The 21,255-nt window shown below is 47.6% G+C and overlaps 2 protein-coding genes across 2 annotated transcripts; one reads left to right on the top strand and one right to left on the bottom strand.

The window, feature by feature from the left end:
* Positions 1 to 585: 585 nt before the first annotated feature.
* Positions 586 to 2,261, bottom strand: LOC131317329 (uncharacterized). Its single transcript, XM_058346888.1, has 4 exons — positions 1,812 to 2,261; positions 1,488 to 1,769; positions 997 to 1,367; positions 586 to 898 (listed from the first exon to the last, which is right to left on the bottom strand). The coding sequence occupies exons 1-4, from the start codon at positions 2,259 to 2,261 to the stop codon at positions 586 to 588; spliced, it is 1,416 nt and encodes a 471-aa protein (XP_058202871.1).
* Positions 2,262 to 19,770: 17,509 nt separating this feature from the next.
* LOC131317330 (uncharacterized) lies at positions 19,771 to 20,958 on the top strand. Its single transcript, XM_058346889.1, has one exon. It carries the CDS (start codon positions 19,771 to 19,773, stop codon positions 20,956 to 20,958), a length of 1,188 nt encoding a protein of 395 aa, XP_058202872.1.
* Positions 20,959 to 21,255: the final 297 nt, after the last annotated feature.

The raw sequence follows: 21,255 nt of genomic DNA on the forward strand, positions 1-21,255 counted from the left end.
GAGCTAAGGGCCGGGGATCGAACTCGGCGGGCCTGGAGTTCTCCAGCTTGTAGTGACCACGACAGCAAGCAACTGATTTGCGCTACTAAAGGAAACTCTTCTATATTTATATCTAACATATATTTTTTTTTTTGGTTGCCCCAGTCTAAGGGCTTGCTGGGCTTACCCCTGGGCCAGCCCTGCCTATGCATACAGTCAAGTAGTCAACACAACCACAACCACAAACACTCAAATTCAGGTCTCAAAACTCACAGCCCACCGAGAATAAGTGCACACATACATATAGGTTCAGACTGGAAATTAGGTTTCCAATAGAAGCAATCGCTATCGCCGGACCAGATCTAGCTACTGAAATAGCATTTTCCAATCTACAATTATCTCTACCTTGAGACATTGGGCCCTTATGCATAACTCAGACTAAATTAATCTTTTTTTTGGAAAAAGGCAAATTTTATTAAGGGACCAAGCCCAAAAGACCATGGAGAAAGCCTTGGGACAGAAATTACAAGACTCTTGCCAAAACTATGGCCACCAGAAAACCTAACTGCTCACAACAAAAGAAAAGCAACAAAACACCAAACCCTTCTAATTGTCTACTCCGAATTGGATCCCCCAAGCCTGACAAACAGCAACATCAAAATCAGAATGTATGGAAAGCTTCATAGATACCAAGCAGGCTCTAATCTCTTCCTCAATTCTCTTAACTACGGTGTAGGAATCTACTCCAACTTGTCTGAATATTCGAGAATTTATCTCCCGCCAAAGGAAGTACACTAAGGTTGCTAAACACCACTGGTAAATAATAGTTGAAACTGACTTGGAACAATGTTGGGATCCCCACTGGACTTCAGCCAATAGACTCAAGCTATCCCCATGCCTACAACACTTGGACCTGATACTAGTCCAGACCAAGGTAGCATATTGACATTCAAAAAATAAGTGGCTGTGAGATTCCTAACCTCCATAACAGAGGACACAGTCCTTAGCATTAGTTACCCCCCACTCCAACAATCTTTCTTTAGTGGATAGCCTACCCAGAAGGGCCACCCACAAAATGAAAGACCAGCGAAGAACATACTTTTTATGCCATACCATATGAGCCCAATCCACAATAGGAGGCTAGGAGCTCTATTTCGAAGGGCCATCCAGGCAGATTTTGCTGAATAACAACCATTTGGAGTCAAAGTCCAAACAACCTCATCCCCTTTGGAAATATCAGGTAAGAGCCCACCTTCAATGTTTGCAATAATCTCACGGATGGCTACATTTCTAAGCCTTGGCCATCTCCATCCTCCCTGGTAAATAATAGAACTCACTTTGGCATTGAGAGATCTACCCAAATTGAAGCTCACTCTATCACCGAACTTCTGAAACAAAGGGCCCAAATTATGCCAATGGTCAAGCCAAAGAAAAGTGGAGAGGCCATTACCAATTTTGGATTTAATAAATTGATGCCCTAAATGTCTAAGACTGAAAAGTTTCCTTACAGTCCATGAAGCGTCTGAGGGCAATTTCATAGACCAAAGGCATTGCTCCTTTATCACATAGGAGGGAATCCACTTAACCCATAAAATGTCTTCTTTCTTGCAAACAGCCCACAGATGTCTAAGCATTGAGGAGACATTCCATTCCTTTAGTCTCTTAAATCCTAATCCACCTTCTGATTTAGGAAGACAAACTGAAGCCCAAGCTACTTTGACCCCCTGGGACTTCATCTCCACTCCTCTCCACAAGAAAGCATTAAGAACACTCTCAATTTCCTTCAAAATCTTTGGAGGAAGGAGAAAAATGGAAGACCAGTATACCTAAACGCTAAAGAGGACAGAAGTTATCAACTGCATTCGTCCTCCAAAGGACAGAAGTTTATTTGGCCAGGACTGGATTCTCCGTAAAATTTGCTCCTTCAGAAATAAGCAATCAGCATATCTCAACTTGGTAGATATCAGGGGAACCCCCAAATATGTCACAGGAAAAGATGCCTCAGGAATATTCAGCACTGCCTTAAGAGCACTTTTCTGATTATCCTCAATACCAGCAAAAAAGCAAGCACTCTTGTTTAGATTAGGTTGCAGCCCTGAAAGAGAAAAGAACTCTTGCAAGTGCCGATGAATGGACTGAAAAGTGTGATCATTGGCTCGACACAAAATGAACATGTCATCCGCAAAAATCAAGTGAGAAAGATTAATGGCTGCACACTTGGGATGGAGAGTAAAAGAGCCAGAGGCAACTCTTTGATGTAACATGGCTGAAAAAGCCTCCATGACCAAGCGAAAAAAGGTAAGGAGAAATGGGATCACCCTGCCGGAGACCCCTCTTGCCAGGAAAGAACCCCTTTAATCTTATCCTTATCCCCAGAGCAGATCTAGCTACCGAAACAGCATTTGTCAGAATTTTAACCGAGAATTCACCTACCGTAAAGGTGCATCAAATGTACACCTACTAACTTAAGCACAAACTAAAACGAACTAAAGACACAGATATTCACAAACACTAAAGATCCAGACGAATACGTATCTATATAGTATATAATAAGCAATCGCTATGGCCAGAGCAAACCTAGCTACCGATAAAAATGTGTGGCCCGTGATCTCTTCTGGCTCGAGTCCTTCCTCCGCTGGTCCAATGTTTGCCTAGCCTTCTCCTCGCCGCCTGCACAATGAGCGCACGACTAAGACCTGGCCGGGGGTTGCCCGGCAAGGCCCTCCGGCGAGAGGATAAGTACGTGTAGGAAGAGAGGAAAGAGACTAGGGTTTTGAGTGGTTAATCGCGTATGAGAGTGCGTACCTTTTCAAGGGCGTTATCCTTCAGTATTTATAGAATTTCCTTGACTTGCTCCCCAAGCACGGGCACGTGTCTTGCACGAGTCAGGCAACGTCGTCATGACGTCGCCGGACGGATCTGGTAACCGTTTTGGTGTGAGCTGGCACACTTCACGTGCGCTCATGATTATCCTTTGGTGTAACCGCCTCAGCACGCGGGACGCACGTGAGTGCGCAGGTGGCCGAGCCCGACTGGTCGTGCGGGTAGCCGAGCATAAGGGTAGCCGAACCTGAAGGGACTTTGGGCCAAGCAAAAGTTCGTCTACGGGTCCACCTCTCCAGGGTGGCCGAGCTTGGCACGGTTCTTTCCGTTCTGAATGCAAGGTGACGGCAACAACCGACGACGACCAACGATAGGTGTGGCTAAGCTGTTGCCGAGCACAACGAAGCAAGAGTCGAGTTCGGTCCTCTACAATAGCCCCTCAATCTCTACTGACGCCGAGCGCGTAGTAGGGATTGACGTGAGCTCCACTGGCCGAACATACTTCTTTGCCGATCATGAAATAGGGTAGCTGGACAGAATTTCGCCGAGCCCAATATTTTACAAACCGTCACAAATCATGGACTAATGTAGGAACGCCAGGTGTCCATTTCTTGTTGGGTACGGCTGACAGGAGGACGGTTGGCACGCGTGAGGCTCTGTCAAGACATCTCATCACGCCACGCGTCGAGTGCTCATTGGATGCAGGTTCGGCGGTGCAGTGATTTGGGCGGGAAATTTGGACCCCAAACCCTACTTCTATATAAAGGGTTAGGGTTAGAGAGAGAAGCCACCGTCGCTTTCTCTCTCTAAACCTCCATTGCCAGAGCTCTGTCACACGCTCGTTCTCTTTCCAGTCTTGATTTCTCAGCGCCTTGCCACCAAACCTTGCTACAGATCTCAGGTATGAGTCCGCTTTCTGCCTCTCTTCACTTTTTTTGCTATTTCTCCAACTCTTTCTCGATCTTCCTGGGTTTCTTGGAGCGTTTCCTGTTCTATGTGAACAGTACAAGACCTGGGGGTGAACGAACTGTTCATCTTCCCTTCAACCTGTTCTTCCGAGCCCCAGCTTCGTTGTGGGCTGGGCTTGGCCGACGCCGAGCCCCAACACAAGGGCTGTAGATTCATCCGAGCTTGAGTTCTTCATAGGACAAAGATAGGGTGGGCCAGTAGGGTAGCCGAGCGTAGAGAGATCTTCATCCGTCGCCGACGATAAGGTTTCTCATCTTTTTTCTCTGTGTGATAGGTCTGGCTCACCCAATTGTAGTCATTTCTTCCGACTCCGAAAGCTCGAGTGGGGATTCTGGAGATTCTGTGTTCCGCGAGTGGCTGGAACAAAACAGACGCCGACAACAAATTTCGTCCATCGCCTCCAATATGTCTACCGACACCAATGACTCGAATGCCGAACGTGTTTTCGAGTACGGTGCCGACGAGTTTGGCACCGATCCCGAGATCTCTTTTAGCACGTCGACTCACTTTGAGGCCGAGCCTCGCCCTGGGCCAGAGGCCGAATCCAGATTCGTGTCGTATGCCGACGCTCCATCTTCCATCCACTCCGGGTACAGTGAGTCTCACTCTGAGGGTAGAGGGGTCGCCGATCTCTATGAGAGGGGCCAAGTTTGCCCCCATGCCCATTTTTTCTGTGGAGACGCTAGGGAATACCAAAACTTTTGCCGAGAATACAACATCTCCGACGATGTTGTGATCAATCAAGTGGCAAGCAACAGAATAAAGGACACAAGGGAAGACCACCCCGAGCACATCACCGTCCCTCTTATGGCGATATGTGAGGCAGGGTTGAGATTCCCTCTGCATCCATTTTTGAGGGAAATCCTTGCTCGGTTCAGCATCGTCCCTCATTATTTTGCCGTCAACAGTTACCGAATAGTGATGTCGGTAATAAAGTTGAAGGAACTGCACGACCTCGAGTTTACCGTCGCCGACCTTTTCCACACATACATCATGTCTAGGCACGGCCAGACCGAGCGTCGGTATCTGTCGACACGTAGTAAGAAACAACCCCTTGTTGACGGATTGCCCGATACTGACAAATGGGCGAATTTTTACGTTGAAGTGAGCGGTAACTTTGAGTTCGGCAACCAGTCCAACCGTAGGTTCACCGTTCCAAAGGTCAAAGACTTTAGAGGTAGGTCATCATCATTTTTTTTTTTTTTTTTTGGTCAGCCGAGCATATATATTTATGCATTTCTTAATTTGTTGGTTGTCGTTATTCTGCAGATCACCGAGCCATCACAAAAACTCAACAATCTTTGTCCATTGAGGCGCACGTCGATATCCTCTTGTCTCAAGCCTGTAGGGATGCGCCGACGTTGCTTGGTTACGAGCCGTCTTACAGGGGTAAGCTCAGAAGAAAGGGAGGGGAGTCGGCGCCGAGCACGGAAGATCAGGACCGAGGAAGCCGAGGTAACCGAGGAAAAAAGGTGAAACCGTCAAAAGCTAGCAAGCAGCCGAGGGTTAAGTTGCCAACGTTCCGGAAGCCAGCAGAGTTCTGGTTCCAGGAGAGTCGCCCAGCCGAGCAACCTGGTATTCACGTTCCCCTTCAAACCGTCGTTCAAGAACCTGTGAACGAAATGGGCCGTCGCAACGTTGTTCGGGTGAACATCCGGGACGGAAAGGCCGTGCACCAGGGGTCGGGTTCTGCTGAACCTGCGGAAAAGCGACAGAAGGTTACTCACGATTTCTTTCCCACCAAGCCGCCGAGCTCTCGCCCCAGCGAGCATGAGAAAACTGAGTCGTCTGCAGCTGGTGGCTCAAAGGTAGCCGAGCACCTTTCAGGTTCGGCTGGCGGTTCTGCTGCTCAGGAGTTCGCTCCATCTTATGCGCTGGCCGAAGGTAGAGTCGTGACGGTGGAGGACTCGGTGAAGACTGAACCGGGGCTGGCATCTGCTATGCTTCAAGGCCTGGCCTTACCGAAGGACATGGCCAAAATTCCTCAGGGGCTTCAGCCGAGCTTGATCCACGCCGGCGCTTACCTTGTTCAGGTATGATCCGACCCTGATTCTTCGATTATATTCTTTACGTCACCCCAGGCCGACGATCTTTTGTTTGATAGGCTGGGCAGGCCATTCTTCGCTCTACAAAGGATGCCGAGCTCGCCCTTGCCGAGCGCGCCCGCTTTCTCGATGAGTTACGGGTCGAGCGAGAGAAGGTGAGGAGCTACAAAGGGAGCTTGAAGACTGTGAAGGCCCAGGTCGCCGAAGTTGAAAAAGAGAGGGATGAGATGGAGTTGAGGATGAAGAAGGCCGATCAGGAGTTGGCCAAAGTGCTGAGGAGAGAAAAGAGAAAGATGAAGGAGGTTGATGGGGCGGCTTATCAGGCTGGCTTTGACCGAGCCGGTGCCGAATACATGCGGGAGGCTCGGTCAATGGTCAATGACGCCATTAGGATGAGGGTCCCCATCGCCTACCGAGGGGGATACAAGGACGGCGTGACGGCCGCTTGTGGAGTTATGCAGCTGGAGGCTGATACGAATTTGATGAAGTCGATTCCAGCTCCCTCAACTCCCGAGCTCGTCCTTCCGTATACTGAGGAAGAGTGTGCACCTCTCCCCCCGGAGGAATTTCCCGAGAGTGACGACGACGTCGAAGATTTGACCGACGCCGACGTTATTGCCGAAGGTCCTTCAGCCGTGGGGGATGGTGTTGGCGACAAGGCGGATGCTGTCGCCGAGCGAGGATCGGTGAACGTTGATGAAGTTGCTCTGGCCAAGGATGCGGCTGGTCTTGGTGGTTCAGGTGCAGTTGGTGCCGAGGGTGAAGATGCTGCCCAAGTTTGAAGTTGTTGCCGAGGCTGTTGCTTTTTGCTTTTTACTTAGTGATTTTCTTGTTTTGGTTTGAACTTTTTTGGACCGGGCGGATCCGAGTTCGGATTTTATCGTGCCGGATGTAATGATTGTTGGATATTTTGCCGAACTTGAATGGATGCTCTCTTTAATGGATTACTTTGAACTTTTGCAATGCTTTCTTTGGCATATTCTTGCTTGTTTTGTAGTTCGTAGTTAACTGTAGCCCCCGCTTTGGTCTATGTTCGGCTGAATAATACGGATGTTTGGATCAACTTTGTAGTTGCTCAGTTCATGCCGAGCTTTGACCAAAGTAGTGTATGAGAATGGTATAAAGAATGTGCCGAGCATGGTGTTGTGTTCGGTTAAATTAGCGTGGCCACAGGTTTCTTTCATGTGTTTTGTTGGGTTTTGGCCATTTTTGCTTACGTGATATATATCCGTGGCCTCCACTTTGGTCTACGTTCGGTTGAAGCGTATGGATATTTGCTCGACGTTGTAGTTAATAGCTGTAGATTTGCCGAGCCTGGACCAAAGTTGAGTGGAAGTATGGAGAGGAGATAGTGCCGAGCATGTAATTTTGCTCGGTCGTTAATTAACTGATGCGGTTGTGGGTGGTTTGCTCACCAAAATGTGAGTGTAACCAGGCTTTGGCCGACCTCAGTGTCTTGCCGAGCCGAACCGGAGCCCGAATTCCAGCCAGACTGTTTTTGGGCTCGGTGGACCTGATGTCCGTTTTGCTTCTTTTGGGCAGTAATAGTGGCCGAAGCGGAGGCGTAATAGCCGTTTGTGGGTGTGACCGAGGTCATCGTTTGTGGTCGGCTGATATCTGCCGAAGAAAAGCAAAGAGCAAAGATTTGGAATTTGCAAATGACTACTGTAAGATAAGTTTCTTTGATTTCCCAAACATGGAAGTACAAGTTAAAAATAAAAAGACTTGGGCCGAAGCCAACTTAAAGGAAAATAGGATAGTCAGTTGCCGAACATGGAGTACATTGTTCGGGATTTCAATTACATGTACGCCTTCTTGAGATTCTGTGCATTCCATGGGTTAGTGAGTACTTTCCCATTCATGTCCTCCAGCATGTAGGCACCTTCACCAGCAATCTTGACGATACGGAAAGGTCCCTCCCAGTTAGGCTTGAACTTTGTTTTCTTGTTGGCTTGCACAACTTTTCGCCAAACCAAATCGTCCGGCTTGAACTTTTTTGATTCTCACGCCACGATTATACCCCTTAGCCACCTGTTGCTGGTAATTGGCAAGGTGCAGGCGAGCGTCATCTCGCTTCTCCTCTGCCAAAATTAGTTCCTGTGTGATGGCGTCGTCGTTTGTTTTCGGGTCAAACGTTTCTGTCCTGAGAGTTGGAAACTTGGACTCCAATGGGATGACGGCTTCCATGCCAAATGCCATTGAAAATGGTGTTTGGCCCGTTGATCGCCTTGGTGTCGATCGGTAGGCCCATAAAACGCGTGGCAGTTCTTCAGCCCATTTTCCTCTTTTGGAGTTCAGTCGACGCTTGATGCCGGCACAGACGGTTTTGTTTGTGGCCTCTGCTTGGCCATTTCCTTGCGGGTAAGCTGGTGTGGAGTTGAAGAAACGTATCCCAAACTCGGCACAAAGGTTTGTGAGGTCCTTGCCGACGAATTGAGTGCCGTTATCAGAGACGATTGCGTAAGGCACGCCGAACCTGGTAACAATGTTTCGCCATACGAATCGTCGAACATCAGCCTCAGTTGTTGTGACGAGAGGTTCAGCTTCAACCCATTTGGAGAAGTAGTCTGTTGCCGTAATCAGAAACTTGAAGCCTCCAGGAGCTGTAGGTAGCTTTCCCACGATGTCGAGCCCCCATTGGGCAAAGGGCCAAGGACTTGTGATGGGTGAGAGATCCTGGGCTGGCTTTTTTGGGATCGGTGAAAACAGCTGGCACGGTCGGCATTTGCGGACAACTTCCTCGCAGTCTTTCTTCATGTTCTTCCAGAAGTAGCCTTGGCTTATGGCGCGTTGACACAGGGAGCGGCCGCCAGAGTGACAGCCACAACTTCCTGAGTGAAGTTCGGTCAGGATTTCAGGTACTTGGGTGGGGTGGACAACGAGGAGGTACGGCCCGGAGATGGATTTCCTGTATAGTTGGCCGCTTTCAGAAAGCCAGTAGTAAGCGGCCTTATTTCTCACACGGTAAGCTTCCTTCTTGTCGGTGGGTAGGTAGTCGTGTTTCAGAAACGCAACAATCTCGTCCATCCAGCTGGGACCGAGTTCGATATTGAGTACCTCTGGAGTGGGTTCAAAGGACGGGCGGTCAATGCTGCCGAAGTTGATGGTCCTGAATTCTGAGGCTGTGGATGCCGAGGCGAGGCCTGCAAGTGCGTCCGCGTGAGCGTTGTGCTCACGGTTGACCTGTTCGATGCTGAAATTGTGGAACTGGGAGATGAGCTTGGCTGTTGCAGCTTGGTATTTCATCATTCGAGGGTCCCGAGCTTCATAGTCGCCAAGTACTTGATTGACGATGAGCTGGGAATCGCAGTATACAGCGAGGCTGGTGACATTCATTGCGACGGCTGAGCGCAAACCGGCGAGGAGTGCCTCATATTCTGCTTCGTTGTTGGTGGCTGGGAAGTCGATGGTGAGGGAGCTTTCATGAAGTGTTCCACAAGGTGAGACCAAGACTACCCCAGCCCCTGCTCCGTTGCTGTTGGATGCCCCGTCGACATTAAGCCGCCAAGTTTCTCCTTGAAAAAGGTGCCACTGTTTGGTTGGTGGGTTAGTATCTTTAGCTTCCGTTGGGGTGGGAGCGTTGAGTGCCACTGTGTCTTCTGGGGTGAGTTCTGCTATGAAGTCGGCCAACACCTGGCCCTTAACTGCTGTTCGCGGCTCAAAGCTAATGTCGAAGTTTGCAAGTTCGACAGCCCACTTGGATATACGGTTGGAGAGATCTGCCTTTCGAAGGATAGCTTTGAGCGGGTGCTCCGTTAAGACGACAATGGGATGTGATTGGAAATAAGGCAGAAGTTTCCTGGCCGCTGTGACAAGAGCAAGTGCCAATTTTTCAAGTGGTAGGTAGCGTGTCTGAGCTGGAAGGAGCGTCTTGCTTGTGAAGTAGATGGGTTTGTCTTCGGCGCCCTCCCGTCGTATGAGTGCGGAACTTGTTGCGTGGGCGGACACGGCGAGATAGAGATATAGAATTTCGAACTCTTTAGGTTTCACCAGCATCGGGGCGGAATTTAGATAGTCTTTGAGTTCGGTCAGAGCAGATTCGCAATCCGGGGTCCATTCAAAGCTGCGCCGGCTTTTTCCCTTCAAGGCGTGGAAGAACGCGTGGCACTTGTCCGATGATTTGCTGATGAATCGGTTCAAAGCGGCTGCCATCCCAGTGAGCCGCTGTACTTCCTTGATTGTTCTTGGTGGGCGCAACTCTTTAACAGCCTTGATTTGGTTGGGGTCGGCTTCAATACCTCTTCGAGTGACAAGGTGCCCGAGGAACTTTCCTGCGCTTACTCCGAATGCGCACTTCTCTGGGTTCAGTCGAAGCTTGTGGTACTTGAGAATTTCGATGACTTCCGCCAAGTCTCGCAAGTGGTTGGATTCCTGCTTGCTCTTGACGACCAAATCGTCAATGTAAGCCTCCACGGTGTAGCCAATTTGTTCTTGCAACATCTTGAATATTGCTCTGTTGAACGTCGCACCAGAATTCTTGAGTCCAAAGGGCATGACGCGGTAGCAGAAGATGCCATAAGGCGTGATGAAAGCAGTTTTCTCCATGTCGTCAGGGTCCATGGCAATTTGGTGGTAGCCACGGTAAGCATCCAGAAAGCTTAGCCGAGCATGTCCTGCTGTTGCATCCACGAGTTGGTCAATCTTTGGAAGTGGGAACCAATCTTTTGGGCAAGCGTCGTTGAGATTGGTGTAATCCACGCAGACTCGCCATTTGCCGTTTTTCTTCTTAACGACAACGGTGTTGGACAGCCACGTTGGGTATTGCACTTCTTGAATTGCATTTGCTTCAAGCAGACGCTTGACCTCTTCGGTGACGGCGTCGGCGTGTTCGGCTGCGGAACGCCTGGCCTTTTGGACGACTGGTTTTGCGTCTTTCTTGATATTGAGAGAGTGGCTGATGAAATTTGGATCGACCCCCGGCATTTCGTTGGGGGTCCAGGCAAAGACTTCCATGTTCTCCTTGAGGTACTGAAACATTTCTTCGCGGTCGACCTCGCTGATAGAAGAGCTGATCAAGAAGAAACGGGAGCCATCTTCGTTGATCGGCATTTTGACGAGATCTTCCTCTGCTTTGTCTTCGGCTTTTTGGCCAACGTCGTCGGTCATGTTCAAATTGGGTACTTCAACACATTGTACTTCTTTAGCTTTGGCGGAGTTGTGGACGGCTGAGACGTAGCACTTTTTCGAGGCGACTTGGTCACCTCTTAGATCTTCTTGTCGTCCGTCGGAGCCGATGAAGCGAACAACTTGGTGGTAGGTTGAAGCGATTGCTTGCATGTTGTGAAGCCAGGTTCGGCCAAGAATTGCGTTGTACGGGCTTGGCACGTTGACGACGATGAATTCGACGGTCAACGTTTTTGAACCTGCGACGACCGGAAGGAAGATCCGTCCAAGTGGCCAAACTGGTGCCCCGTTGAATCCGATGAGAGGGACTTCGGCGGGTTGTAGGGCCGATTCTGGAAGGTCGAGTTTTTTGAACAAGTCGTAATACATCACCTCTGCTGAGCTTCCCTGGTCGATGAGAATTCGCTTAACATCATGGACTCCGATTTGCACGGTGACGACAAGAGCATCAGAATGTGGAGTTTGTACGAACTCGAGGTCGCGCTCCGTGAAAGTGATGGTCCACCTGGGTGTTTCGTCCGGACGCGGGCGTTTTGACCCGGGTCTTACCGCAAGCACTTGTTTAGAAGTGGAGGCGCGATCGAGGTCGGCTTTGAGATGTGCTTCGGATTCCTTTGTCATTGGGCCGTGGATGACATGTATCGTTGGCCGCGGCTCGTTGGGGTTGGGATTTCCGACAGGTGGGCGGGTTGGCGTCTTTGCTCGATCAATGTATTGGTCGAGATGGCCTTGGGCTGCCAGTCGTTCCAACAATGCTTTGTATGGAGCACATGCCGTTGTGTAGTGGCCGAGCTCATTGTGGTATGAGCACTTCTTTCTTGGGTTCTGATCCGCCTGGCCGTTGTCCGTGCCCAGTTTGCCTTGCGGCCACTCAAACCATGGTTGCCTCATGATTTCCTTTAGGAAGGACCAGATGGGTTCTTTGAAGTGGGTGGTTTCAGCCACGTAGTCGTGCTCCTTTGGCTGGCGTTTCTTCCCTTCCTTGATGTTGTTGACGTGCTTCTTTGGGTGGGATTGTGGAGTTGCGACTGGTGTCTGCAGCTGAGGGGTTGTTGTTGTTAGGGAAGCTGTTGAGTTGGGAATCCCCTGAGCGGCCCGGTCTGCGTAGAACTCTTCAAGAGCACAAAAACGTTCCACGACACGCATTAATTCTCCCATGCCGTGCGGAGGTCGAATGGCCAGTTCATCGAGTATTTTGCTCCCAGATTCTAACCCATTTTTGAAGGTACGCGCGGCCCAATACTCATCGATTCCGGGAATTTCATTGAAAAGTTGCCAGTACCGCTCCGCGTAGTGCCTGAGTGTTTCATTTGGGAGCTTCCTCATCTGGGTCAAGGATTCAGGCTCCTTCGCTGTTCTATTACTGGTAATAAAACGGGTGTTGAAGGCGCGTTCAAGGTCAGCCAGGTTCCGTATGGATCCAGCGGGCAATTTGTTGAACCACTGGAGTCCAAGAGAGCCGAGGCTGGATGGGAACGCTTTGCATTTAATCTCGTCCTTTGTAGTGCACAACTCGATGGTTTGACGAAAGTGAATGAGGTGAGTGTAAGCTTCACAGGTGCTTGGGTCGAACTTGGTGAATTTTGGTAGGTGGAAATTGGGTTCGGCGATAGTGTTGATGATGTGGGAGGTGAAGGGTGAGATACCGAGGTCTTTTAGTTGCCGTTCGAATCCAGGGCGCGGTGGTTTGCCAAGCTCGTCCGTCCGCGGCCTCTTTGGGTGCTTCTCTCTTTCTGAGGTTTTCTCGCGTACACGGCTGCGAAGCTTGTCCCGTAGGTCCGTTGTCTCCCTACGGGGGTGGTTAACCGATTTCTCTTTATCGTAATAGGTTTTGTTCCCATCCTCCGCCCCTTCGATCCGCACGCTTTTGCCATTCCGCCGAACGTCATTTTCATTATCCAAGTTTTCTGGTGGTATCCCCCCGAGGCGTTCAGAGACGTGGCGCCTGGTTTCGACGGAGTCTCGGCTTCGGCGTGAGGCCGTCGTGCGAGAGAACTCCGCGCGACCAGTCGAGTACGTGCTCGTGAATGATTCGGTGTCCCTGGTGCGGGTCCGCTCATGGTGGGACCTTGAATGGTGTGTACCAGATGTTGCAGGTCGTTTGTAGAGGATAATTTCCCGGGCGTCTCCCTTTTCTGGCGTAAACCCTAGGCGGTCTTTGACGGAGACGCGATGGCCCGCCTCGTTGGTGTGGTCCCGCGGCGGAGGGGGAGGAGGGGGAGGAGAGTTTCTTCGCTTCCGTCGTCCGCCTCCGGTGGATCTGGAGGCAGCTGGGGTTGCGTCCTGCATATGTTGCTTCATCTTGGCTACTTCCGCCCTCAGCGCTGCGAGTTCGTTGTCTCTTTCGTCGTCTCGCCGTTGCAGAAGGCGGATGTAGGCCGTTGTTATGTCGTCTGCGGCCGGAGAGAGCCCAGAATCCGGTGGTAGTGAGATGGACATGTGCCTTTCTGCAAACGGTGGGAGGATCGCGTTTCCACTGGTGTCTTTGGCTCCAGAAACTGAGACGTTTGGTGGATCTCCGCCCATCGCCGCTGAGTTTTCGTTCGTCTTTTTGAGAGGAAGGTGAATTGTAAGAGCGTTTGAGCCGTTTGGATCAGAGGCTGAGAAGTTTCACGTCGGGTTCACCAATTGTGTGGCCCGTGATCTCTTCTGGCTCGAGTCCTTCCTCCGCTGGTCCAATGTTTGCCTAGCCTTCTCCTCGCCGCCTGCACAATGAGCGCACGACTAAGACCTGGCCGGGGGTTGCCCGGCAAGGCCCTCCGGCGAGAGGATAAGTACGTGTAGGAAGAGAGGAAAGAGACTAGGGTTTTGAGTGGTTAATCGCGTATGAGAGTGCGTACCTTTTCAAGGGCGTTATCCTTCAGTATTTATAGAATTTCCTTGACTTGCTCCCCAAGCACGGGCACGTGTCTTGCACGAGTCAGGCAACGTCGTCATGACGTCGCCGGACGGATCTGGTAACCGTTTTGGTGTGAGCTGGCACACTTCACGTGCGCTCATGATTATCCTTTGGTGTAACCGCCTCAGCACGCGGGACGCACGTGAGTGCGCAGGTGGCCGAGCCCGACTGGTCGTGCGGGTAGCCGAGCATAAGGGTAGCCGAACCTGAAGGGACTTTGGGCCAAGCAAAAGTTCGTCTACGGGTCCACCTCTCCAGGGTGGCCGAGCTTGGCACGGTTCTTTCCGTTCTGAATGCAAGGTGACGGCAACAACCGACGACGACCAACGATAGGTGTGGCTAAGCTGTTGCCGAGCACAACGAAGCAAGAGTCGAGTTCGGTCCTCTACAAAAAACAAACAGTATAATCCATACGAATAAGTAACGTAACTATATACCTTGGAGGCAGTCACAGTTTTCGGCCTCCTTCCTCACGACATCGAGCACAGAATCAATGAGCTCGGCGTCCCGTGGAGTCGATGCCGTGCTCAGCGCGTGTTGGGTGGTGGTCGCCGGAGATCGCCGGTGGTCGATAGGTAGTCGTCGGTGGTCAATAACGCCTGGGAATGCAATTTCGAAGGTCGGGGAGAGTCGGCAAGAGTCGTCGGAGGGTCGTCTATGACTGGTTTGCGTCGTTGAAGGTCGTCGGAGACTGGGTTGCTTCGTCTGAGGCAGATTAGTTGCTGGTACACAGAGAGAGAAGATGGCGGGAGAGAAGTATTCTGGAGAGGAGAGAGAGGAAAAGAGAAAAACGCGTTGGGCCCGGGGGCTGAAAATTGATACTCTATTTCAAATTTTGAACTTAACGCTTTGTTTGGAACGTGTCGAAAAGAAAGAAAATGAGAGAAAATGTTTAAGAGGAAAATTTGAAAGAAAGTCTTGTTTGGTTCTAGAAAAAAAAACTGAGAGAAAGTAAGGAAGAAAATGATTTTCTCTTATTTGGTTTCCAAAGAAAAAATGGCGTGTAAGAACAGATCTAGCTTCAAGAATCAAGCCTTTGAAGAGATGAGAGAGACCTCTCTTGTAGACTCCGGGAGATGAGAGACCCCTTTTGACACAGAGAGTGAAAATGGTGCCCACCTTTTTTTCCTCAATTTTTTTTATCGTCAGTTTTCTTCCTGACTTTCCTCCTTTCTGGACTCTTCCTTCCAGAATTCCAACTTTTTTTTTTCCTTCCCCCTAAACCAGGAACCAAACAACCTAGAGGGAAAAAAAAAATTATTTTCCTTTCCCTTCTTCCATTTTCTCTAAGACTCAAGGAAAAGGACTTCTATTGTTTGGTTGAAAGAAAATAAAAATTTTAAATTTATTTAATAGTAATTTTTTCTCCCATTTTTCTTCTATTTTCTTTTCTTTCTTTTCTTTTCCTTTTCTTAAGTTACAATCGGAGCCTAAATCAGAGACCAAATTATATCTCTATTATAAAACAAAAGAGTGTGGAGACAAGTTGTTGAAATGGCTCAGATTCATTTAATCCAATTTCTGCACTTCATTAATTCTCTCCCTCACGTCACCCCTCAGAAAACCCTAGCCCCCAAACACCACTCTCTCTCTCTCTCTCTCTCTCTCTCTCTCTCTCTCTCTCTCTCTCTCTCTCCAGATCCGCTCTGCCTCTCCTCCCCATCTTCTCGCACACTCTTTCCCTCACTATCTCAATCGTCTCTCTCCCCCACTATCTCAATCGTCTCTCTCCCCCATGCCCACCACCACGACCTACCCACTCATACCCATTACCCGCCGCTAGTCCCCTCACTCTCTCGATCGTCCCTCTCTTACCCCCACACCGACCTAGCCACTCCGACACACCACCACCACCATCACGAGCAGTAGCACCGCACCTCTTAGCACCACCAACGCACCACCACGAGGTCTCTCTCTCTCTCTCTCTCTCTCTCTCTCTCTCTCTCTCTCGAAATTAGTTGAGAGGTAGAACTTGAACATTGTTATTGATTTCTCGAATTGGTTGTCGATCTTTGCGACCCGTTGCACCCCCCTTGGGGTTTTGCAGATGCAAGAATTTTAAGTGGTTCATACATAGCACATTTTGGGCTTCGTTCCTACAACATAGAATTTTAAGTGGTTAATTGTTTGCTCTTTGTCCTGTTTTGCCTCTTTGAATGCTTTAATTTGTTCCCTTTATTGAATGCTTTAGTGATTAATTTGGGGCATTACTGTTGTGCTTGAACTTTTTTCTGTAACAACCCGATACTTTTATTAAAAATAATATCATATAATTAGTATTATTGATAATAAAAATTAATTATTCTTTAATAGGATATATTTATACAAACATAATTATTCTAATCTAATTATCCTATTTCATTTTTTTAATTGCATGCATGTATATTACGAATTTCTTTCCACCTCTCCCTCTCCTACTCAGACTCTACTCCCTCTCCCTGATTATCTCCACCCTTATTTTCGTTCATCTCAAGCCCTAGAATTAGAATCCTTTTTAAACTCAAATTTCATCAACTTTTATAAAAAATTCCCTTATATATACCCTATAACCCCGACCCTAGGGCACACCACGCCACTCCCCATATTCCACCAGTCCAGAGAGAGAGAGAAATCGGAGAAAAATCGAACTCCAATCAATGGAGTTTTAGAGAGAGAAAAGTGGGTTTCGTAGCCACGACCAACCGAGACCCGAATTGACTATTCCAATCTCTTCCTTCAATCCCAAGCATCCCCAAGCATCATTCAATTCGAGCCCAAAGTCCCCCGATCGCCAAAACCGTAGTCGTCTTCTCCAAATCAAGTTTCGTTCTAAAATCAATTCGGCCTGAACCAAGGTAGTATAACCCCTTCCAAACACTCCTCTAAGTATATTTATTGTTTTTATGCGTAACCCAATAGCCCGAACGAACCCATGCATCGAAAACCGAGCCCAAAACCAAAAAAAATCGTTTCTGCCTTCAACCTTGCGGCCGCAACCTGCGGACCGCAAGAACACGTCGCGAGTTCGCGGCTGGGCTTCCCACCGCAACCTTTGACCGGTCAGACCTTGCGGTTTGACCTATTTTGTTTCGAATCGACTTTTCGACCTTCCGAACATCGTTTTCGACCCCCGAACTATTTTTCCTAGACTTTTCACACTCCACAGATCATAACTTATTAAGATCATATTTTTTTTATTTAATTATCTATTTATTAAATTATTTGTTCGTTATCTACCAAAGTTTACAAACGAAAAATATTTGCGACCTTTCAAACAATATTTTTAACACCCAGACTATTTTTCTTTGATTCCTCACACCTCAAAGAAGTTATCTTGTTAATTGCATATTTTTTTTATTTAATTTACTATTTATTATTATTGTTACAGTGTTTTCAATTAAAAATTCTTTACGACCTTATAACCTTATTATAAATGCCCGAACAATTTTATTTAGACTCTCTATATTCTGAGGATGAAATCTTGTTAACAGTAGCATATTTTAAATTTGTAAATTATTTATTATCTATTTAATTCACTTTCGGCCACTTTATTTAAACATCTTTATTTAAATTAATCCCGTGACCTTCCGGACCCAACTTTTGACACTCAACTGGTTGCGTAGGACCTTTAGGACTCATATTAAAGTCATGATAAATGTTTCAATATTTTTATCCAATTAATGTATTTAATTAGTTTTTAATTAATCTATTATCTTAGAATTAATTAATAAAAGTCTAAAAAAATTTCCTTTTAAATTCCTTTTAAAACTCTTACTTTATTGTTGACATTGTGACTATACAAGATTAAGGGCAACGGCCCATTCATAATAAGTTGCGTGGTTACGTTGTTTATTAATTGTTTTAATTATTATTGATTTGCTGTATATTGCATCGATACTTGATTTAAGTGTTAGATTGGACCCTAGAGACATGGGGTGGTATGCGAATAGAATTCATTAGACGGTGCTAAGTAATGGATGAATTGAAAAGTTTTATTTCTAGATTGCCTGCAAGCATGATGTTGAGATTTGTGATGAGATTGAAACTGGCGTGTGTCCAGTGGTGATTTGATAAACTGGCGTGTGTCCAGTGATGAGTTGATAAACTGGCGTGTGTCCAGTTTTGGCGTATGTCCAGTGATGATTTGATAAACTGGCGTGCGTCCAGAGATGATGGTGAAGTGGTATATAAGATAGGCGAACCCTAGTTGTGATTCAGGCATGATAAGCTTTCCCCTTGTTGTAGTTATTGGGATGCATACTCAGTACATAACTTAGATGCATCTGCGACAGCAAAGGGAAGTGACCTCATGGGACCAAGCATGGCTAGCGGTTGAGGGAGGAAAGATCCCGCGGAGGAGATCTTAGATTTCACGTCAAGTTAATGGATAGTAATGAACTGATTTATGTGGAACAAACTCTGTATTACTTTTTCGCACTATTATTATTCCTGCTGCTTGCTAACTGTAAAGTAAGAAGGGTAGTTGGGTTGGATTATACTTCGGGGTGAACTTGTTCACTCAGGTACGGATTGCTTGGCTTCCGTGCCAGATTTTGCAGATAATCAAGAAGAGACACCAAATCCCGAAGGTGAACAATTTTATGCTGAAGAGAACCCAGAGGTGGAAGCCGAGCCAGAATATGCTTGGGACCTGTATCAAACTTAGAGGATGGCTCTGTTATTTTGTTAGTTTATTACCACAAAGACTATTTTCAGTATTTCTACGATAATTTGTAATAGACGAAACTTTATGGTGAATTATCCGGTTTGGATTTTGAATTTTAAATTCAATAAATTTTTAGAAATCAATATTTAAAACCTCCAATTTTATTTTCAAAAATCGGGGCGTTACAACTTGGTATCAAAGCCTTAGGTTCAACCCTCGGCCTTGGGTAGTTTGGGTAGATCACATCAGATTGAGCTTTTCACTACAAGTTTAAAATAGCACTGTTTGAAACATACCAAAACCTAATGATAAATATATTTTTCTTTCTTTATAGATGGACCCCACGTTTGCAGAGATACCCATCCGCCTAGAACCTTATAACTACCTAAACCACAACCAGCAGGAACCACTATGGCGAGTAACATGGCGTTGCTACGGGCTCACAGAGGACACCGTCGAACAGCAGAGCCTTCTTGCAGAAAATTTTCCTATGCTGTTCGATTGATCGTTTTCTTTAACATTTCCTAGTTATTTCACACACAGTACATTTTTTTTTTCTTCTTTTTAGGAAATAATTGTAGTAGTAGAATTTATCTCGACTTTTGGTAGCTACACATCTAAGTAGTGTGTTTTGACACGAATGATGTGTTTGATTTGTTTTGTTAATAAAAGAAAAGTTTCTTATGATGTTTTACTTCCACGTATTTAATAATTATACAAATATATATGTTCTTATAATAAAAACCCCCCTTACCAAATTATAACATAACGGTATCTAGATGGAGGAAACGAGAGACAACCAGAATAACGAGCAAAACAATGGACAAAAGGGAGCCCCTCAACTCAACAACCAAATTGGGACTACCGATCTAGTCCAACTCATGCAAGCGTTCATTACCGCTGCGACTGCAAATAACCAGAATCAGCGCGGAGCCCCGCACACACCTCGAGGACCAATGACCAGAAGTCAGGCACTAAATGAATTCTGCAAGCGTCGCCCGCCCTACTTTCAAGGAGAACCTAACTCCACAGCTGCAGAAGCTTGGCTAGCAGAAATCAAGAAAATTCTTGAAACCCTAGACATTCAGGAGGCCAGCAATCGAATTGCCCTAGCTACCTATCAGATGCAGGGTGAAGCTCAGCATTGGTGGGACCTGATGAAGAACACCCATGATGTGGCAACAATGACTTAGGACAGGTTCGAGGAAATTTTCCTTGACAAATACTTCCCAGCACCTGTCAAACAAGCACTAGCCTCAGAATTCATGAACCTTGAGCAAGGCACAATGACTGTGACCCAATATGCAGCACGGTTTGAAGAACTGTCTTGCTATGGCGCAAAAATCATACCTACTGATGACGACAAGGCGAGAAAATTTGAGTGGGGACTCAATGAGACACGCCGAGCGGTGGTGGCGCAGACGCTTCCCACCTACTCACAAGTGGTGCAATGTGCACTTAAGATGGAGAGGGAAAGCTTGGATTTCAAGACAAGGCGTGAACAAAAGAAGGCAATACCTGCAGTTGGAGGACCTATCCGCACCAACCCTACCAACCGAGGTACCCTAACCTCCCAACCCTACCACCAAAACTACCCCCGCCTGCAACCGATACAACCCAACCCAGCTTGGATAAACCCCAATCCAGGGTTCAATCGAAACCCTAACCCTAATCCGAACCCGATCCAATCACCGAACCAAGGCCTAAACCCTAATCTTGGGCCAAACCGCAACCCCCTTCCCCAGAATCAAAACCTAGACAACCGCTGTTATTACTGCTTAGAAAATGGACATATCAAGAGGAATTGTCCTAAGTGGAATGGCGCTGGAAACTATGGAGGACCGCCGCAAAATCAGGTCAGGACTACAGGACTTGGAAATCAGAATCAAAATCAAGCTAGGCCGGTTTGGAATGGTAACCAACCCGGAGAACAGAACCAGCCTTGTGGTGGGTGGAACCAACCACCAACTCGCCCTTTCCAGAATAGAGGACCAAACGGGCCAATCCAGCCCAATGCTGGAAGAGTGTTTGCACTGCAAGGAACAGAAGAAGAGATGGACCCTGCAGTAATCCAAGGTACCCTCACTCTTTTTACTACATGTGTTCAAGCACTATTTGATTCTGGAGCTTCGCACTCATTCATATCTGCCACATGTATATCTACACTTGGATTAGAAACTGAACCTCTAAAGACAACTATCCATGTGACCTCACCACTAGGGGGTAAGATTTCGATAGTACTAATCTGTAAAGGGTGCGAACTAGAGGTATCGAACTTGCGGTTAACATGCGACTTACGAGTAATTGAAATGACGGACTTTGACGTCATACTCGGAATGGACTGGTTGACTGCGCACCGAGCTGTCATAGACTGCCATCAAAAGGTGGTGACAGCCTATGCACCAGATGGAACGAGTTTCAAGTTTAAGGGGGATAGACAAGACCCATCTGCACCCCACGCGCACAAAACGTAGTGGCATAGGAAGCTTGCTGGATGGTTAGCAAGTCTCACATTGGAGGAAACGGACCGAATGGAGTTGGGCCTCCCTCACGTTGTCTGCGAGTACGAAGACGTATTTCCAGAAGAATTACCTGGATTACCGCCGCCAAGAGAATTGGATTTCACCATCGAACTACAACCCGGCACAGCCCCAATCTCGATGGCCCCGTATCGAATGGCTCCAGCAGAACTACGAGAGTTGAAAACACAGTTGTAGGAACTCTTAGAGAAGGGTTTTATCCGACCTAGTACCTCACCATGGGGAGCTCCA

The sequence above is a fragment of the Rhododendron vialii genome, chromosome 2a, assembly GCF_030253575.1.
Source record: "Rhododendron vialii isolate Sample 1 chromosome 2a, ASM3025357v1".
Taxonomy (NCBI): Eukaryota; Viridiplantae; Streptophyta; class Magnoliopsida; order Ericales; family Ericaceae; genus Rhododendron; species Rhododendron vialii.

Excerpts from the sequence above, each read along its gene's own strand:
- LOC131317329 (XM_058346888.1), bottom strand. The coding sequence starts at position 2,261 with ATGGAGGCTTTTTCAGCCATGTTACATCAAAGAGTTGCCTCTGGCTCT. Across the intron at positions 1,770-1,811 it reads TAACTTCTGTCCTCTTTAGC|ATTTTGAAGGAAATTGAGAG; the intron begins GTTTAGGTATAC and ends CTTCCTCCAAAG. Across the intron at positions 899-996 it reads AAAGATTGTTGGAGTGGGGG|TATCAGGTCCAAGTGTTGTA; the intron begins GTAACTAATGCT and ends GGTCTGGACTAG.
- LOC131317330 (XM_058346889.1), top strand. The coding sequence starts at position 19,771 with ATGACTGTGACCCAATATGCAGCACGGTTTGAAGAACTGTCTTGCTAT.